This window comes from Mobula hypostoma, chromosome 8 (assembly GCF_963921235.1).
Source record: "Mobula hypostoma chromosome 8, sMobHyp1.1, whole genome shotgun sequence".
NCBI lineage: Eukaryota > Metazoa > Chordata > Chondrichthyes > Myliobatiformes > Myliobatidae > Mobula > Mobula hypostoma.
In genome coordinates this window covers 148,148,467-148,169,126 of record NC_086104.1, presented here as the reverse complement: position 1 = coordinate 148,169,126, position 20,660 = coordinate 148,148,467, and the positions used below count along the sequence as shown (strand labels likewise).

Here is a 20,660-nt window from a genome sequence, read left to right as displayed (position 1 = left end):
CAACTCAGCACCTTCCAGTGCCAATGGCGGTTAACAAATGGGGTCTGAAAGTTACATTAAGTAAAATTAATACATGAATGGAGGAGTTGGAAGTGTGTTGCTAATTAGCTCAAGCGTTGCGTATTCTAGGCTAATCCATGCGGCAGCCCGACGGGAACGTTCGCTTCTAGATGCATTGACGAAACGGGATAAAATACGCAGCTGTTAAATGTACTGAGCACAGGGGACTCGAAGGTGCAGTGGGCGAGACGCTATCCTTTCACCTCTGAGGCCTGGGTTGCAATTCAGCCCAGACTGACGGGATGAAAATTTCCTCCTGCCGGCAGCTGCGACGATCCCCCAGTGGAACGAGGATCCGTCTGTTGGTGCCCCATGTGAAACGGCTCTGGGGGTGTCACAGCCAATTCCTACTGGAGCCAGTGTGCGTGCGGTTCCTGTCACACAGGGTCAGTCTCACTCACAGAGGCACATGTGGCACAGGAACTGGGAAGGAGTGAATTTACTGCTATCCTACCGAGGTATGAGCCCTAAGGGGCTGGCCGGAGAAAGGATAGATTTTCCTGCCCTGGAAATGACTGATGTTGGTAATGTATAACCGACATTAAAAAAATCCGCAAATAAACGATTATTAAATTATTTCCCATCAATGACAAGTTCACCACTCTGGCACTGTATAAAAAAAATTGTCACAATTCGGATATAGTCATCTGATGTATCTCCCAATCCACACCAGAATTAGATTCAGGTTTAATATCAGTGGCATACGTTGTGAAATTTGTTGTTATGCAGCAGCAGTACAATGCAGTGCATAATAATATAACATTATTATAAATTACAGTATGTACATATATATTTAAAGGGTTAAATTAAATAAGTGGTGCAATTTTTTTTCAAAGTAGTGAGGTACAATGTCCGTTCAGAAATCTGATGGCAGAGAGGGAAAGGCTGTTCCTGAATCGCTGAATGTGTACCCTCGGGCTCCTCTGCCCCTCCCTAATGGTTGTCATGGAGAATGTGTATTTTCCATGACTCTCCTGACCTCTGTGGACAATATCTCTTCCCGCCCTGTTCTGCCTTACTCTTCTGGAAAAGTTTGACGCCAGTTGGTAGGCGGTGTTGTCGATTAAATCACCCCTCTAGAACCTTGCCATTTCCAGATCTCTGGGTAATGACCACCAGGTTCTTAACCAGCCTGATTCCATCAGCTGTGAAAAAAAGAGTGGATGGCTTTTTGCCTTTCTAGTCTTAAATTTTAGAGATCACATGTAGTACCCGTTCACCACCTCTACTCCCCACCAGGAGAGCGTATGACTCGGTAGTTCACCTGCAAAGACCGAATAACGAAAAGCATCATTGATAATGATTGTGCGTACTCGGGACGTCGAGAGCTTAATTTACAAATTAACCCTTACTTTGTCCCGTAACTCCGACTGTGATAGAAGTTACGACTAATTTCTCTAAGAGAGCCAGGTTTAACTTTGGGGTCGTAACTTTTCAAAACTATTTGCTGATTGTGTTAAATATAAAGCTTTTTAAAATTCTGAATCGTGTCTGAATTTAAATAGAACTGCCTATGATCACGAAGTCCGCTAAAGTAATTAAGACCATCTCAACTTTACAGAGGGTGAACTCCTTTGCATCAAACATCTCCGTCGTGTAGTTACCGGCTTCTGCTGCCTACACGATGTAATAGCGCCTCGTTTCCTTTGTAGGTCAAGGTAAGTGTACACTGGGTTTTAGCTGTGGTCAGTCCATCGCTTCAGTTGGCTTAGAATTGTGACTTTGGGAAAGTTTGGCAGAATTGCGTGTAATATTCTGGGGGTCACGCGGAGGCAAGTGCAATTAATCTCAGTACCTGTTTGGTCACGGAATCGATGAGTCGCACGTAGAGATCCTGCTCCGTTCGCACACCTGTACGGAATCAGAATCGGGATCAGATTTAATACCACCGGCATATGTTGTGAAATTATTAACTTCACGGCAGCAGTACTGCACAACGTAATACATGATAAATAAATATAGGGGGAAAATAATGAATTACAGTAAGTATATCGATGTCTATTAAATAGTTAGGTTAAAATAACTAGAGTACAAAAAACAGTGAGGTGGTGTTTATGAGTTCAATGTCCATTCAGAAATCGTATAGCAGAGGGGAAGAAGCTGTTCCTGAATCACTGAGTGTGTGCCTTCAGGCTTCTGTACCTCCTTCCTGATGGTAACAGTGAGAAGAGGATATGTTCTGGTGACGGGGGTCCCTGATGACGGACGCCGCATTCCTAAGACACCAGTCCATGAATGTGTTTTGGACACTACGGAGGCTAGTGCCCATAATGGAGCTGACTGAGTTAACAAGTTTCTGCAACTTGCTTCGATCCTGTGCAGTCGCCTCGCCCGTTTCAGACGGTGATGCAGCCAGTCAGAATGCTCTCCCCGGTACATTTGTAGAACTTTTCGAGTGTTTTAGTTAATAAACCAAATCTCCTCAAACTCGTAATGACATATCCCCGCTGTCTCGCCTTCTTTATAGCTGCATCAGTCTGATGCGTCCAGGTTGGGTTAGGTACCCGTTAGCAATAGAAACATCGTGTGTTAAACCAACTAAGCAGAAATGGGCCGTGAAGATAACAGTCACGTCACGTCCCTGACCTGAAGTGTAATATTTAGCATTTACCGGCGCTGTGCAATGCTGGGTTGACCCAGAAAGCATACGCTGAGATCGGGCTCGGCATCAGCGCGGACTCGCAGAAAACGTGCGATGCAGAGGGAGGCCAATCGGCCCATTGCGTCCGTGGCGATCGACAAAGAGTCACGGAGTTTGATCAGCCGCCACGCAGGGTATTTTTGTCCCGCAGTTCACGGTACTTAATGAAAACGCTGAGGTAAACAGTTTTAAGTGGACGGACAATCTCCGCCTTCATCGTGAATTCCAATTATCGACTACTCCTGCACAACATGCTCTGTTTCCCGGTCTCCCTCCAAAACTTAGAGTGATACCGCGCAGGAACGGGCCATTCGGCCCACTATTCCTGTACCGGCCATGACGTCAAGTTAAGCTAAACCTATTTCCCGCACAGGGGCCGTATCCCTCTATCATCTGCATGTTAATGTTAATGTGCCTGTCCAAATGCCACTTCTGTGTCTGCTTTCGCCCCTGGCAGTGCGTTCCAGGTACCCACCACTCCCTGTGTAAAAAAAAATCGCTCCTTACGTCTTCCTTAACCTTTCCCCCTGTCGTTTGAAAGCTATATCCTCTGTATTTGACTGAACGACCCTGGAAAGGGATATTTCGACTATCTACCCTGTCTACTGATGTGCCTGTAATAGTATTGTAAACTTCCGTCACCTCTCCCCTCAGCCTCCGACGCTCTGGAGAAAACAACTCAAGTCTGCCGACCTCAGCAATCAGCTAATACCCTCTAATCCAGGCAGCCCCCGGTGAGATCTTCCGCCACCTTTTCAAAGCCTTCAAATCCTTCCTATAATGGGGCAACCAAAACTGAACACGCTGCCCTAGGTGCGGCCGAATCAAAGCTTTATAAACTGCAGCCGAATTTCCTAACCTGTACTCAACGCCCTAAGTGACTAAGGACATGTTCGGGGTTCTGCGAACAGCTTTGGGCCCCTTACCTAGGAAAGAATCTGCTGGCATTGGAGAGGGTCCTGAGGGGGTTCACGAGAATTATCTTGGGAATGAAAGGGTTAACATATGGGGAGCATTAGATGGCTCTGGGCCTGTACTCGCTGGAGTTGTTTTTTTTTTCAGAATGAGGGGGGAATCTCAGTGAAAGTCATCAAATATCGAAAAGGCTTAGACAAAGTCGACACTGGGGGGGGGGGGGGGTTAGTTCCAATGGTCCAGGACCAGAGGGCGCAGCCTCGGAGTAGAAGATGAGGTGGAACTTCGTGGCGAACCTTTGAAACTCATAGCCGCAGGCGGCTGTGGAGGTCAAGTCATTGGGTATAGTTAAAGCGCGTGTTGATAGGTTCTTGATTAGTAAGGTCATCAAAGGTTGCAGCGAGAAGCTACGAGAATGGGGTTGAGAGGTTTAATAAATCAGCCATGATCCAATGGTGCAGCAGGTTCAATGGCCTCCTATTCAATGGGCTTTTTCCATATGCCTTCGTTACCATCTGGTTTACTTGTGCTGCCACTTTCAGAGAACTATAGACTTGGGCCCTTAAGGTCCATCTGTACGTCGGTGCTCTTAAGGGTCCTGCAATTTACTGTGTACCTTCAAACTTCAGAGTAAATTTATTATCAAAGTAAGTACACGTTACTATATACTGAAATTCGTTTTTTTTTCCCTTGCAGGCATCTCCAGGGAAAAATACAATAAAATTTTACCAAAAAAAACTTTAGACAAAGACTGAAAAAAATAAACAAAAGTAAACAAGCTCCAGATAAATAACGCTGAAAACATGAGTTGTAAAGAGTCTTTGAAAGTGAATCTGTAGGTCATAGAATCAGTTCAGAATACCTTCCCCTTACATTTGACCTCCCAAAGTGCAACACTACACACTTGCCCGATAAAGCTCCATCTGCCCTTTCTCCGCCAATAACTGCAGCTGACTCACATCTTGCTCTATCCTCACCAGTTTTTGCGTTGTCTTCCAACTTACTCATCAGAGCACATATATTTTCATCCAAGTCATTAGTATATACTGAAAATCTGTGGGCCCCCACTGGACAGAGACCTCCAGCGAGAATAACCGCACTCCTCCAATACCCTCTTGTCTTCTGTAACCAAGCCAAATCTGAATGAAATCAGTCAAATCGAGTGGAGCCCATGTGTATTATTCTTCTGGGGCAGCCTACCGTAAGGAGCTTTGTCAAATACCCTACTAAGATCCGTGTCCACAACATCCGATGCTCTGTTCTCATCAGTCACTCTCGTCACCTTCACGAAAAAAAGGTCAATCAAGTTTGTAAGATATGACCTGCCCCTTACAACTTGACACCGATTCTTTTAAATCTTTGGTTCTTGGTTCTTGATCCTCCAAAATATTCCGCATGGAATTTAAACTGGAGGTGGCGGAGGGTGGACTTAAGAAGGAGATTTTTGAAGAAGAAAAGCTGCCTTAAATTTAATTGGGTTTGGTTGTGTGACTATGGTAGGATGAAGATTATTCCATGCTTTAATTGTGCGGGGGGGGGGTGGTGGATGAATTGCTGTACACATCTGACTTGGTAGTTAGTATTTCAAACTGAGTTGGGTGCCCTCGCCTGCTCCGAATAGGTTTGGGCTTGATATGGGATTGGTAGTCTATGTCGAGTTGAACATTTAACAGGTCAGGCGGTGTGCTTCACGTCTATCTTGGAGAGAGTTCCACATTAATGAATTTAAAAGTTCAGTAACACTCGCTTCTCTCTCATAGGTATTTGTGACAAATCGGGCTGCCTGTCTTTGGACTCGCTCGGTGGAAGTAGTGTTTTTGTTTGTGTATGGGTCCCATGCGGCAACTGCATATTCCAAATGTTGCCTAACAAGGGTGAGGCACAACTTCTCCTTAACTGAATCTTTTTTCTTCTTTTAAGTCCTTCAGCAGAACCGAACTGAAAAGCAGAACAGAAGTGAAAGGCTCCTTCCTTTCAATTTACTCTACTGTATCTAGCCCATTCCGATATTTTACACACCTGAGACACTCCTCGGTTTATGCCTGAAATGTACCAGTCGTTTCTGTCAGTGTGCGGACTGTACTTTCCCTTTTCCCCGCGCGTACGCTTTGCCCTTCGATTCTTTAACATTTATGTCTAATTCTTTGTCTTTGCACGAGCTCTGTTTTCTTTTCACATTGTCTTACAGGTATCTCATTTGTGATCATGGAGTTTGTTAAACTCTGTTTTATATGTCTTGTATTCAATTTGGGATAATTTAATTATCACGGGATTGTCAATGTCCGGAACTCCTGCGTGCTCCGGGGTGTATTTCGGAGGTGGGGGCATGCCACCTATCTTTGTTAGGTCGTTGTGGTTCCTTGTCGGACCGAGCCCTTCTGTGTATCATCAATAAGTTCAGTTCGTCGGAACTGTGTATTGTTTGCCTGAGCTCTTGTTAGTTTTTCTAGTTAATCTTTGTAATAAATCTTTGGTCTTGTTTGAATCGCCAAAGTCTCTGTAATTCCTGCACTCGAGTTCGCTAGTGATCCTTCGGTATTTCATACATCTTGAAACGTCTCCCATTCTATACCAGAAAATAATTCGTTAATTGAATAAAACAACTGGGAAACTGCTCCAAAATTGTGATTTTGGAGGGAAAAGGAAGCCCTCTTCTAAAAATAATGATACACAGTGAGATCTTTGACTTAGTCGTCTTGCTGAGGCCGATCTTAACCCTGGTCTGTCCTTACTGAGAAACATCGGGTCTTCCCGTGACTAGTTTCCTATGTGGATATTTGGAAAGTAATTGATCGATTCTAAGTTACAGGTAGAACTGAGCCTCTCCCTCGATTTTGGGCTTCACGAACATTTCAACCCCAATGTTTCCCCATCTCCTTACGACACAGAAGGGAGCCATTTGGCCCATTGCGTCTGTGCTGGCTCCTGGATCAAAGCCATTCGCCATTCATTTTTCGTGTAACTTAGTCATCAGTCCGTGCCCACCACCCGCTGCCCCCCCCCCCCCCGCTGCACTCTAGGTTCTACAGTCAGCTGCACACCAGCGGCAATTTACAATGCCCTACCAACCCTCCGTCCGGGTATCTTTGAGGTAAACCAGAGCACCCGGGGTAAACCATTCGGTTAGAGGCAGAACGTGCAAACTCCACACAGACCACACCAGCGGTCAGGATCCAAACCCCGCTCACTAAAAGTGCGTGAGGAGGGTATCTGAACGGCCGACACACAAACACCTTAATCGCTGCGCTTTGCACCAGATTATACCTCAGGAGGATGAAGTGCTGAGATGGGACGTTTTGGGATGACGCTGTCCTAATAGACCGCCTCGCCCACTGCCCACCACTCCTCACCTATCCCCAGCTCAGCTAACTGCCAGTTATCTGAGAGACTCACCATTACTGTACAGCAACTGAAGCTTGTAATGCGTCCCGTTATTCGTCTTATCATTCCCCGGCTCCTGAAAGAATAATTTTGCAGAGTTGAGCAGAAAATTCTCAACTCTGTGCTGTTTTTGCGTTAACAAAACACTACCTTCATTCTTTCGGGCGAAAGCGGATGAAAACACTCAATTAAATCCCGCTGTAATCCACCGAGCAAACATGAGAGAGATTCCCACAGACATCAAACATTATGATATTTGTGACAAAACTTCTCATAATAGTTTATTATGACTTAAATAGAATTCAAAGTGCCCAGTTTATTTCTGACATTCTTGTTAGTCGGCTGAGGTACAGTGACGTGATCATTAACCAAAATAAAAGTTTTCCGGTGTTAACTTGACCGCCAGGAAGAGGGATGGGTAAAAGTGGAGGGAATTACCCCTCTCCACCCAAAAAAAATGGATCTGATAAATTGGATAAAAATAGAAACAAACACAACAGATAGTGGAAATTAAAATAGACACGGAAATCCCAGGAAAGACTCTGCAGGTCAGGCAACGCCTGTGGGAAGAGAAGCGGAGTTAACGTTTCAGGTAGTCAGAACTCATTGAATTGGGCTGCGTCTGCAGCAAACATTTTGGACTGGGTGTTTAAATTTGAGTTTTCTAGGCCCGCGAATGGTTGCGTCAATTCGGCTGCTTTGGTTTGGTCCCTTTACCGGCGTCAGGCCAGCCATTCACACATTAATAAACGCCTTTAGCCATAGGGTGGGATGGGGGTTACACTCGAAGCCGGGACAACGCAACACACACAAAATACTGGAGGAACTCATCAGGCCAGGCAGCATCTATGGAAATGAGTACACAGTCGACGTTTCGAGCCAAGACCTTTCATCAGGACCTTACTCCTTTCCACGGACGCTACCTGACCTGATGAGTTCCTCCAGCATTTGTCGGCGTGTTCCTTTGGATTTCCAGCATCTGCGGATTTTCGCGTGTTTGAGTAATTGTCAAAATTCAGTGGTGCAAAGACAACCCTCCCCACCTGAGGCCGAATTCTATTCCTCATCTGACTGTCGGTCCGACCTCCCGACGAATAACAACGCCGGAGAGCAGAGCAGTGGAGCTGGGGGCTCCCAGATTACGGCAGCGGTTAACGCAACGCAAAGTACACCTGTAGCCTGAGGTTGTAAAGCTCTTTCTTTCTCTTTCACGCACTCCTCGCGCAATTACACTCTCACACACACGCACACTCTATCATGCACCTACGTGAACACTCTCTCTCTCTCTCTCACACACACACATATGCACCTTCTCACACACACACACATACATAACCACACTCTCAAAAACATTCGCACACTTGTACGCACTCTGAACTCACGCACACGTTTACATATTATTTTAAACATTCTCAGATACACGCAGACACAAATTTCGCTCACACCTGCATTCACAGTCACACGCAAAACTCTCGCACATCTGCACAAGTTCATTGGTACATAAACACGCGCGCTAATTCTAGTTCTGCTACACACAGATTCCAACTTTTGCTCAGTCTTATCATTTAGTCGCATTCAAACTTCGAGACAGAGCTAACAAAAGGGTCCGACAATATTTTTAAATTTTGCTTGAATTTTTCGTGTCAACCCCGCCGTGGAGGCTTTTTGTGAGGGGGCTAGTTTGGAGACCGTGATCCTGATTAATTTAGGGACTTTCTGCTCGCTCGCTCCTTTTTCCGGCACAGATATGTTGAACAAATTCCTGTTTCCTATTGTCGCACGTACCAAATCTTTCTCCACAAAGTCTGTGAAGGTAGTCCTCTCGATCTCCACCGGCTGCCCCTGCCTATCATAAAGGGCAAGGACGAAATGGAAAAAGTTGGACTTTCTCAGGTTCGAGGGAGGCTGTTTCTCGAAATGCGCTCTGGCCAAAGCCACGCCGCTGGGAAGAGAGGAGAGAAAAACAGAAAATCATTTTTCCCAACCACTTGGAGTCGCGGGAATCGCCCGCGTTAGTGACTCCTTATCAAACTTCGCACACACATAAAGTCCATTGCCCAAGTTTCCCACGAGCCGCATATAAATGTAATTTATCCACCACCCGTTCCCAACATCAAAATAAAACAGAAGCGTCCATAATCTGTACGGCCCCCTAACGAGAACTACGGACTGGGCTCAACAAGAAGGACCAAAAAGATTTGCCGCTAGTCTCTGAGCTGTGTCAGCTAATGTTTCTACAACAAAATCGTGCTCAAATAATACATAGGAAACCGGGATGCGCATGGTTTGTAGAAATAATTTCATTAAATTTGTACTTAACGCCTTTTAAGCGCTGTAATCTTTGCAAATATTTGTAAGCTAAACAGTTATCATTCCCATTCTGCGTGTTTAGTAACTCGGCGTAAAATAGTCGTTCGGCAGACTTCAGAATCACTTAAACGTCTCATGAAAAGAAACGCTTAACGGATCGAAGCGATCAGAATCAAACATACTACCTCCAATGGCTAATTATGAAAGTCAAACCGGAATATATAATAATAATAAAGTACGGCATCTTTAATGGGGAAAGTATTCTTTAAAAGAGCAGAGAATAATCTCCGGGGGCGGGGCGCGGGGCGGGGTGGAATAAAGCTACTCAGACAATTCAATAAAATAATGTATAACTTCGAAATATACATCCGGAGAATGATCATATCAGGACTTGGATGCAGGGTCACAGACTTTAAAGATCCCAGTAGAACCTTTTAAACGGCTTTGGCAGTTATTACAGTGGGTGGAATTATGGTGTTTTTCTCAAGAGAAAAAATGCAGAGGGAAATAATTTTGTATCAGTGACCTTAAAACATGATTGTTCACTTAAAATATAAAAACGTATTTAATGGGAAATGTTTAAAAGACACTTAAGAAAATAGTATGGTTTTGTAAAAAGAAAAGTTCAAATTTAAGTCAGGCAAACGTTGGGAAAAATAAGTGATTTGTGCATTTTCTGATTTCAGCTCCAGGTTTCAGAATATATGCTTCACTTTCGGGTTCATCGAGTAAATTCACGGTTCTCCCTCGTCCCATAAGGCGAGTGTTGAGAGGTGCGCGCGTTAAGTAAGCACCCGGAACAGATTAAGATATTGCCGAACATTACGTGTTGTGTTAGGCTGACTGTCAGCGCGATCTCGGTTCACCTTGTAAATCAATCAATTGCAAGTCGCCGGCTGCAGCCACGCGACCCTCTCCGATATCCTACGAAAGGTATCCCGCAAATCTTGTGACTTTCAAATCTGTCGCATATGGAGGGGGGGGAGAATATTCACGAAAGAGGCGCTCACTCAAAACTCCTAACCCAAACACTTTAGGGGTCAAAATTTGCCCTGGTCATATTAAATATGCCCCTGGACAGAACAGCGCGTGATTAAGCGTTTTTTAAATAAACTCGGTATTAAAAGAGTTTTAAAACACGCATATTTGAGAGATCTCTTACATTGTAATTGGGGAAGAAGCCAACTGTGTCACATGTGAATGGAACTCCTGACATAGGTACTTCAAATATTTTCCTCCCCCCCCCCCCCCGCCACACACACACACCTCGCACTGAATTGTAACCCTGTGCCCTGTGGCCCTTAATTTTAAATCAGCGGGAACTGAAGGGTTATTATAGTTAAAGAGATGGCTGGAATGCGGGGTACAGTGGCAGGTGGGATGGGCGAGGAGGCTGTCAGTCGCGCCTGTGATAATTGTCAAGCTGATGACATCCAGTCTCGGGACCTTACCTCTGAGCCGCAACGTTAGCCGCCACTACGCCAACTGTCCGGACCCAAGATCTAACCGCCTCCATTCCACCGCCTGTCGATTTGTCTTTGATATCAGGCCCTCCTCTGGGTAAATGTTCCTGAATCCCAAACATTTAAAATAACAAGAGCAAATGATTAACACTTCAGTCTGTCTCTTTTTTTCCGGATAAATAACGCTGGAAATCCAAGGATCGAAAGCTCCGATTATTCTGTCGCAGCGTCCAGGAAAGAAGTTGCACTGAAGATCTCCAGAGCACAGAGTTGACCGAGGCGTTAGCAGAGAAACTTTTTTTTTGTAGGGGGTGCGGGATAGATTTATTTTCTTCTAAGTGTTGTCATCCTTCAAGCCGGAAAAAAAACAACCGGGCGAGGAATCGATCACCGTCTAACAAGCTTCATCTGTTTGGGAAGAAATTGATCGGCGCGCATTTACACCCATACACACTGGCATACATATGCACACACACATATCACATATACACATATACACACACATACACACACACACACACACACACACACACACACACACACACACACACAGACGCACACACACACGCACACACACACACACACACACACACACTCACACACACACAGACGCGCACACACAACACACGCGCACACACTGTCACACGCACAGACGCAGAAAGTCCTTAATCCAAGGTAGCTGGGGTGCAGATTTGAGAGCCCTCGTCTCCCACCGGCTCGATTGGTACACTGCGCTCTGCAAAAGCTTTGAGTGTAATGAATGATTTCTCTGTGGGAGGGCCACGGTCGTAACTGACAGGTCCGGGAGCGCGGAGGAGGTTCCTTGTACTACGCATTTTTTGGATGGTGTCGGCTATTTCCAGATTGGATAAGAGATTTGATTTATGCACGCCCTTTCTGCCAGCTGTCACCAATAGATGCACATTATTACCAGGATTCAGGAATAAGATGTGGAAAGTCAGTTAAAACAATCTTAATCCAAAGATTCACGCAGATTGATCTAGTCTTGGGGGGGGGGCGTTGAATCTATTGTGCGCACGTGTGCCTTGGGGAGGTCATGCTCTCTCAATCTATCAATTCTTTTCTCGGTCATTAGCTGTCTTTCCGACCAGGCCACAGTTTTTCAATCGCTGTCCCTGCTACTGTCATCCTCTGGTTTACTGCCTCTGACCCTGTCACCCCCTGGGTCCACCGCTTCCACCCCTGCTCTCTGTTTATGCCTCACTCTGTTTATTTCTGACACATTGTACCCTGTCACTTTCTCTTTTTCTCCTTTTCTGCCAGTTTTCCTGATCTCCTCGGTGTTCCCGAGCTACTGTCTCTGATCCAGTTACTTTCCGTGGCGTTGTCTGCCTCGCTCTCTCTCTCTCTCTCTCTCTCTCTGCCACTCTCTGCACACACTCACACACTCTCTGCGTTGTGTGTGTGTGTGTGTGTGTGTGTGTGTGTTTGTGTGTCTATATGTGTGTGTGTGTGTGTGTGTCTATATCCTCCCCTTCCCCCCCTTTCAACTCACCTCTACACCATCCCATTCCCACCCACTATCCCGGGTCTCTCTTCGTCTCTTTCTTTCTTTTCCAATCACATTTCCGTTTCTGTCCCGGCCCTCTACTTTCACCTATTCCCATTCTTTCCTCTCTCTTTCTGCCACCCTCTACTTTCCGTCCAATGGCTTCCTAACTCTTCTCTCTCTCTCTCTCTCTCTCTCTCTCTCTCTCTCTCTCTCTCTCTCTCTCTCTCTCCCCCCCCTCTCTCCCTCCCTCTCTCTCTCTCTCTCCCTTTCTCTCTCCCTCCATCTCTCTCTCTGCCCCTCTCTCTCCCCCTCCCTCTCTCTCTCCCTCACTTCCTCCCTCTCTCTCTCTCCCTCCCTCTCTCTCTCCCTCCCTTCCTCCTTCCCTCTCTCTCTCTGCCCCTCTCTCTCTCCCTCCCTCTCTCTCTCTCCCTTTCTCTCCCTCTCTCTCTCCCTCCCTCTCTCTCCCCTCCTCTCTCCCTCCATCTCTCTCTCTGCCCCTCTCTCTCCCCCTCCCTCTCTCTCCCTCCCTTCCTCCCTCCCTCTCTCTCTCCCTCTCTTCCTCCTTCCCTCTCTCTCTGCCCCTCTCTCTCTCCCCCTCCCTCTCTCTCCCCCGTCTGTCTCTCTCTCTCCCTCTCTCTCTCTCTCTCTCCCCCCACCCCATTATTTTCAGTGCCGTTTACATCTGCACCTTTTGCCCTTACCGCACTGTGTCCTCCTCTGCTCCCGTCAGACTCCTCACTTGGTAACTGCCCCGTCCCTGTTTTTACCCCGTGTCTCTCCCTGTTGCCTTTTTTTTAACCCGATACCCCTCCCGCCTCTCTCATGTACTGATATTTTCACGAAAGCTAACACACTGAGTTCCTCCAACATTTTGTGTGTCATCCAATTTTACAAGAGCCTTTCGCTTTCCGCTTCTCCGGGGCTACCTGTTCTGCTGAGTTCCGTCCCGCTCATTCTAGTAAATCAACTTCCTTACACCGAGGTGATTTCTTGATTCCATAATTTTAATCCCACATCCATTAAACTGAGGGGAAAAAAATCGAATGATTGCACTTTGAAAACTGATGCTGACTTTAATTTTTATTTCTTTTTCTATGTCTTACGGTCTCGTCGGAAGCTTCTCCCCCTGCACCCCTGTACCCCACCGCTCATTCACCACAGCTGCCGCTGTAGCTCTGCGCCGTCTTCATGACAGACTCAAATACAGGTTAAAATCCAGGACTGCAATTGCGATAATTATTCCGCAAGTTTGGCTGAAGCATTTCCAACCTAGGCAATTGCGAAGCTTCTGGGAGACCGAAGTTTTTTTTCCCTAAATGATTTATTTTTCAAATGCTGATTTAAAAATTATATCTGTTAAATATATATAATATTAAATATTTACCATGTATAGCAGTGACAGGAAATATATAATTTCGTTGTTAAAAGTTAATATCTCAAAATATATATCAATATCAGCAACATATTGGAGCTATTTCATGTTAATATGTAACAGTATAATATATTGGTTGTGATGATTAGTAATAATGTATACTATAACAGTTCGAGTTATTGCAGATTAATATGTAACAATATAATAAATTGGTTATGGTGATTAGTTGTAATATATATAACTGTTCTCGTAATTATTGCCAACATTATAGATGAATTTATGTAGCATAGATGGATTTATGTAGGTAAACGCATGTTTGACGTATCACGTCATTGTTCATGCAAAGATAATTTCTCTTTTTCTGTTAAACATTTTGGTTAATTTTTTGGAGGTGCATACATGAAGAAATAAAACGTATTTCCCACATATTTGTGTTTTAAGCAGTTGTTGTGAAGGGGGGCGGGAAGGGGACAAATTAATTGTGGAACAAGCTGCGGGAAGAATCTTTTCGCTCTTGATAACAGATCTATTTCGATGTTTATCGATGGTTTCGTCGGGTTTGGGTTGTAAGGAGTGAACGATTCGCCGTCTGTTCTAACTGATAGTTTGTTTGGTTTTGAATGAGGGGGAGTTTGGGGGATGCGGAGACGGTGGTCTCGGGACGCTAATCCACTGGGCGGGTAACGAAAGTGGGGTTCGGTGAGGTGGGGCAGGTCATTCACCCTTCAAAGCCGGGATGTGACTTCTCCGTGGGACGCTGAGGGAAGAACCGGGAATATTGGTGCTCTACCACCCGCTATATTTATTTACCTCAGCCAGAGCGCAGCCAGTTTTGGAGGGTTTAACTGCTGCAGCGGATGCGGATAAAATAACTTTACTGGCGCTGTTTATATGAGCTTGTTAGGCCGGTTTCCACCCCTGCCCCCTCCTCCCTTCCCCATTAGGATTTGAACGCGGAACGGCGGAGAGCCGCAAAAAAAGCGGACGCCTGATTTGTAAACAGATTTAGTCCCAGACAATAAAAACCCTGCTCACGGACCATCTGCCTGACCGACCCTCAGCTGTCAGCCGGATCCCTTAAAGGGACAAATCCAGATGACATTTTTTGACGGAAGCTAACAAATTGACTCTAAAATACTGTCACCCGAGAACAGAGCGATTATGCATCAGTCTTTAACATCACAACACCACCTACAGTAAGGGCTAAGACGGCTGACGAAATTTTCCACTAAGCACTGCTGTGTTTGGCAAAAAAAATCATTAATTGATCATTTGTACAGGAGAAAATCGGCTTGGTAACTCAGACTTAACTAATTCAGCCCGCCACAACGTCGGTTAATCGACGACATTCATGTGTTTATATAACTTCCTTGCGTTTATATCCATTAGGCAGAATAAAGATTTGTCTTCTTTACTAACAACAATCCAGTGAATCAAAATTAAATATTAGGACAGATAAAGAGATACTTTGATCCCGGAGCTGAGGTAAGAATCACGACTACTTGATATACTTTGGCGATCCTTTTCAATGCACAAGTTTTGACTTTCTGTCAAAGCGCTTCTTTTTCCCCTTTGCTGGCCTTCTCATGCATTTCAGCGATCTGCCATTTTAATGCAGTTTAACTTCTTAATTTAAAAAAATAATGAATTTAATGGCCAATATATAATGAGGGGCAAGTGGACTGTTTTTAAAAAATACTTAGGTTATTTAAATGAGAAAGCATTTAGATTTAAATAAGAGGAAAATATTTAAATAAGAGAGAAATATTAAGATTATTTAAATGCGAGAGACAATGTTTAACAAAAAATAGCGGATTAAATATGAATTATTTTGCTCCGAATACTATTCGAATATGTAGGTAGATTTTGTGTGGCTGGTTCTCATTAATCCGGTCTTGATTACCCAGTTTAATGAATGAAACATGATTCTTGACGAATTTGCCGTCGGTGGTTACTGTCTAATGTTTGGATGCAGTATTTCTGCAACTCTGCCGGTTAACGAAGTGGTGGTCTCTCGGCGCTGTGGTGGACTGAAGCGCAGTCAAGATGGACAGCTGGCCACAGAGAATGGCTAGTCTGCTTAAAATCAGCAGTTGAGTGTTTTTTTTCATTGTTTGAATAATAGTTTCAATGTCGCGATTGGAAAGCAGTTTTCAATGGGATTTGTCTGCCCCTGGCCCCCTGGGTACGGAAAATGCTAATCACACCCCAACCCCCCTCCCCGTCCTCTCTCCCCTCCAGTCCCTTCTCTCCCCCGGCTGATCTGAAGTCAATCCTGGTCGGTATTGCCGAGGACAATGGGAAGGCGTGTGTCAGAGGGAGCGTCTGTCTATGGGCCATTAAGCCGGGGGGTGGGGGACTGACATTCACCCGGGTCACAGTTCCCTCACCCCTGGGCAGCTAGGGCCAACTGTCACAGGAAAACCCGTGGAACAATGATACCCACGTCTACAGCTCGTTTATACAAGCGCCGTCCTTTAAAACTTACATTTGCGGCAACTTTTTCCAATATAGTTTTACGTATATACTACGATCTCACAGAGAGAGAGAGAGTCAGCAAAGTGAATATGTGCGTTTAAATAAAATTTATATTCCCAAATTCCGCAAGATTATTTTCACAACCCCTACGTTTTTGAACTCTTCTCCATTCACGTTTAATTCTCAGACTTAACAACTTTGAGCAGCTTGAAGTCCCAATTTATAATCAGAGTTTTAGTAAGTAGAGAAGCAGGCCCTTTGGGCCAGAGATTCCCCGCCCGACTGTCAAACGGGCATTCACTCTAATCCAATTTTGCTCTGCTGACACTCTCAGCGTTTCACCCCACAATCTACAATTCAGCTACACTCATGGAACAATTTACAGTGGCCAATTCTGGCGGACAAACACAAAACTATATTTCACTTCTTCTGCTCTCTCTCTCCCTTTCTGCTCTATAAGTCGGTTCGCCCGCCAGCGATTTATTTAAGATCAATTGGTGAATTGTATAATGAATGCCGATGAAATAAAGTTTGTTAACTGTTTCATAACGTGTCGCTGTGTGGTGGTGTAATATCAGTGATACGACATGTGGCAAACTGTGAACAAGGTGTAATTGTCGTCGCCATCAATTTCGGGAACCGGACATAAATAAACCTAACAAGATCCAACCATTCATTTCGCATTACACCAAGGAACCCGTCACATAACGTGGAGTAAACGGTCAGAGAGACACAGGTCATCGCGATAGATTGAATAAATACACCTTTACGTAATGTTAACCATGTTGACACCGTTTATAGAGTGAGGTCGATGAATATTTCATTAATAATTGCACCTTTTCGAAGTGGGGCAGGGTAGTGCGCCCGTTCACGCAGCCAAACAGCATTCATATTTTATCTGCCCGTTCCCAAAGACGATCCTGCCGGTTTCTAACCAATTTCGTAAGCCTCCCGATCCGGAACCGCGCCGTGTAGACGAAATTAAAAAATGGACTGCGAAACTGACCTGATCTTGCCCGTTCGCTTCCCGTGTCAGCCCATTTTAGATCTCCGGACACTTTGAGAAAACCGGCTTCGCCAGGTCCCTTTGAAACAAATAACATAAAGTCGGAATTCAGCGATGGCAGGGAACGTTACTGACAGTGACATTAATATGCAAATTATAAAAATTCAACCCCGATCTTGGTTCCTTTGCGCCTTACTTATGGATAACCTTGCCTTCTTCCAAAGTAAACATGTTTGCGTTTTTGGCGAACAAATTTATTTTATTTAGCCACTGCAGTGTGCAGGTAGGAGGGAAAGAAATTGCCAGTTTGGGGCGGGGAGCTGGGATTTTATTTAAGAATTCGCACGCAGATACACACACACACACACACACACACACACACACACACACACACAACGATAAGACGATCGGGGAACGCAGATAAATAGATTGATTGAATAACTCTTACTGAATAATCGTTATATTTTTACGCGGGCTCCTACAATGAACAAGCATCAGTTCCTATCCCAGCAGGAACGCGGAATATTGAAACTGCGAGAGATAATCGACCTCTTGTTGTTCCTGGTCTGGTTATATCTCAGCCCGGGGCGAAGTTTCATTACACACAGTTTTTAAACTCATCGATCCGATTAGTTATTTGTTTATATGGCGTATATATAAATTATTCGTAAAATATACTCAATTTTTGGCCGCCGGAATCAAAGTTTGTAGAACGAACCCACCTCATTTTCTGTTCAATGTCATCCTCTTAGATGGGGACAAACAAAAATATAAACAGAAATAAACCGTTAATAAACACACAGGATCTCCACGGAAAACAAGGGCAAGTAATTAATTGGATTAGAAGCGAATGGTTTAACGAAACGCAATGGGTTCTTTATAAATGCAGATTATTTATATGCTCCCCCCCCCCCCTTTGGTCAGAGTGGAGAGGGGAGTATTGTGCTTGGTGTTCTCTGGCGATGTTATTAAATTCACCCACCCCATTACTACCATCCTCCCATTCGCCATCCCATTCGCTCTTGACACACCTTTCCCGATAAGCGGTCTCACCTCTCCAAATGTTGCTTGCCAATTTAACCCCTCCCTCCGTCCTTTGGAAGGCACCCTCCACTCCCGTTACTTCTTCCTTTCTCTCCAACTCAGGTTAATGTCAACGTTTGTGCGGGCCACCTCGCAATAAGTTTAGCAGGAAACAGAAAATGGTATGACAGCTCCGAGTCGGTAACGGGGCTTAACCCTTAAACAAGAGAAGGGAGGCAGAGGTTTCAAACATTTTAGAAAAAAAGGATTGGGATCTCCCCAGCAGTCAGGGAAGAACTAATTGACAGGTACCTGAAAAGACACGCGCTGCCGGTTAGATTGCTTCCCAAGGAAGCACGTCGATACAGGAAGATGATACAGAAATACGTACCAGCGCCAGTGCAATATGTCGAGTTTCCTGAACTCCCGATGCTTCAATTTGCAATGATTTAGCGCCGTTCTAATTAGTGCATTCACTTCAGTGACTTTCCCAGCGTGTTGAAAGCAATATTGCACCATGGGTTAACTCTGCTCGCAATTCAAAGTCTCGGCTCCTTTGTTCGAGCAGATGTTCTGAGAACCCACAGGGGGCGTTTGCAAGTTTCTTACAGAGGGAGAGCAGCGCCGCGCCGTGGCGAATGTTCCCGGGAACAGCCTTCCCCTTCGCCCGAAGGAACCGTCTCCACAACATCCACTTTCATTTGTATAGCGCCCTCAGCGCGCCGAGATGTTTCATAACGTGCGTTATTATATCATGAGGGTAGCTTTGGAATTGGAATCGCTTTATGATTTTCACGTGCACCGAGTTACACTGTAAAACTTTCTTTTGTATGCCATCCGTAAAGATAATCATTACATTGAGGTAGTACAAGGGAAAAGCCCCTTCTCTTCTCGTCACCTGACCGTCATCTCCGTCTGGTGTCTCTTCTTACCTTCCCCTGTGGTCTGCACTCTTCTCCTGAGCAACACGCACAAAATGTTGGAGGGACTCAGCAGGCCAGGCAGCATCTATGGGAAAGAGTTTCGATCCTGGTGAAGGGTCTCTGCATGAAACGTCCACTGTTTACTCTTTTCCGCAGATGCTGCCCGGCCTGCTGAGTTCCTCCAGCATTTTGTGTGTGCGACTCTGGACTTCCAGCATTTCTTGTGCTCTTGAAGAATATAATGTCAGTCACAATTACACAGGAAGTGCAGTGCAGGCAGACAGTAAGGTGCGAGGCCATGAAATGGTAGATTGTGAGGTCAAGGGTTCATCTCCAGTGCCCGGGACTGCAAGAGGCCGCAGAGGGTTTCTAAACTCAGCTAGCTCCATAGCAGTCACAACCCTCTCCACCACTGAGGACATCCTCAAGAAGATGGCATCCATCACCAGGGACCTCGGCCAACCGGGAGACATTCTGCTCATTGCTGCCATTGGGGTGGGGGGTGGGGTTAGTACAGGAGGCTGAAGGTGCACACTCAACAATTCAGAAACAGCTTCTTCCCCCTGCTATCAGATTTCTGAATGTTCCATGATCGTGGCCTCACTGGGGTTTTTTTTGCACTATACATTTGTTTTGCAACTTACGGTAATTTTATATCTTTACACTGTACTGTTGCCGCAAAACAACGAATTTTACATCATATAAGATGGATAATAAAGATGTTTCTGATTTTGAGTCTTTAATGTACAAGAGGTCTCATAGACTTATTCAATAGCCTTATAACAGTGGGATAGAAACTGTCCTTGAGCCTGGTGGCATGTGCTTTTGGGCTTTTGTATCTTCTGCCGGACTGGATGGAGAGAAGAATTCTGGAGTTGGAGGTGGGGCTGGTTTCTCTGTGTGCTGAGCTGCATCCAGAACTCTCTGCAACTTCTTGCAGTCTTGGGCAGGACAGTTGCTGTACCAAGCTATGATGCATATCAGTAGGATGCAAGGAAAGGAGATTGCAGGTGAGATGTGAAGAGATCTTATGGAAGGTTGTCCTATGTTGTACCTTGGTAGTTGAGGTCACCTCTGCCACTGGTGGTCTGAATAAATTCAGGAGTGACTAAGAATACTCAACTGGAGGGTGAAGGGATACAGAGATGGGGAGAGGAAGACCAAGCATGAATTGAAAAGAACAATGTGACTATTAAAATAAAGTAATTCCATACCATGTTCTTTGGTCCTGGACTTCAACTGACTCACTGAGACCAGCAGCAAACCTACATGGGACAGTGTTGCCGGTGGAAATATTATCTCCCCAGAGCCTTGCTCAGGATTGGTGGAACCATTTTCTAATTGGCACCTACTTTTGCTCATGGCTGTAATTTAGATTAGCACACCGAGCATCTTTGCCAGTCAAAACATGTAGCATTGGCAAACACTGAAATACAGGCCTAGGGAGATTTGCACCTCTCAGTGCCCCCAGGGATAATGGCTAAGTATGAAGTGTTGCACTAAACAATTTTCCTTCCTAGTCCAAAGATGCTGAGATGTTAATGATAACATCATATAACATGGAGGCTTAGTCAA

General features: G+C 45.1%; 1 protein-coding gene across 4 annotated transcripts in view; it reads right to left on the bottom strand.

Annotated features, from left to right (window-relative positions):
- The window catches only part of LOC134350283 (transcription factor COE2), a 339,453-nt gene extending 321,056 nt beyond the window's left edge, over window positions 1-18,397 (bottom strand). For 3 of the 4 annotated variants that reach the window (XM_063055318.1, XM_063055321.1, XM_063055322.1), the window contains exons 1-4: window positions 10,759-11,484; window positions 8,783-8,939; window positions 7,010-7,073; window positions 1,856-1,911 (exon numbers count right to left, since the gene is read on the bottom strand). In XM_063055318.1, the coding sequence (XP_062911388.1) occupies window positions 1,856-1,911; window positions 7,010-7,073; window positions 8,783-8,939; window positions 10,759-10,892 (411 nt within the window). In that variant the 5' untranslated portion in view covers window positions 10,893-11,484. Of the gene's footprint in view, window positions 1-1,855; window positions 1,912-7,009; window positions 7,074-8,782; window positions 8,940-10,758; window positions 11,485-17,139; window positions 17,219-18,192 lie in introns of those variants that run through there. The other variant, XM_063055319.1, reaches the window with a different exon arrangement.
- Window positions 18,398-20,660: the final 2,263 nt, after the last annotated feature.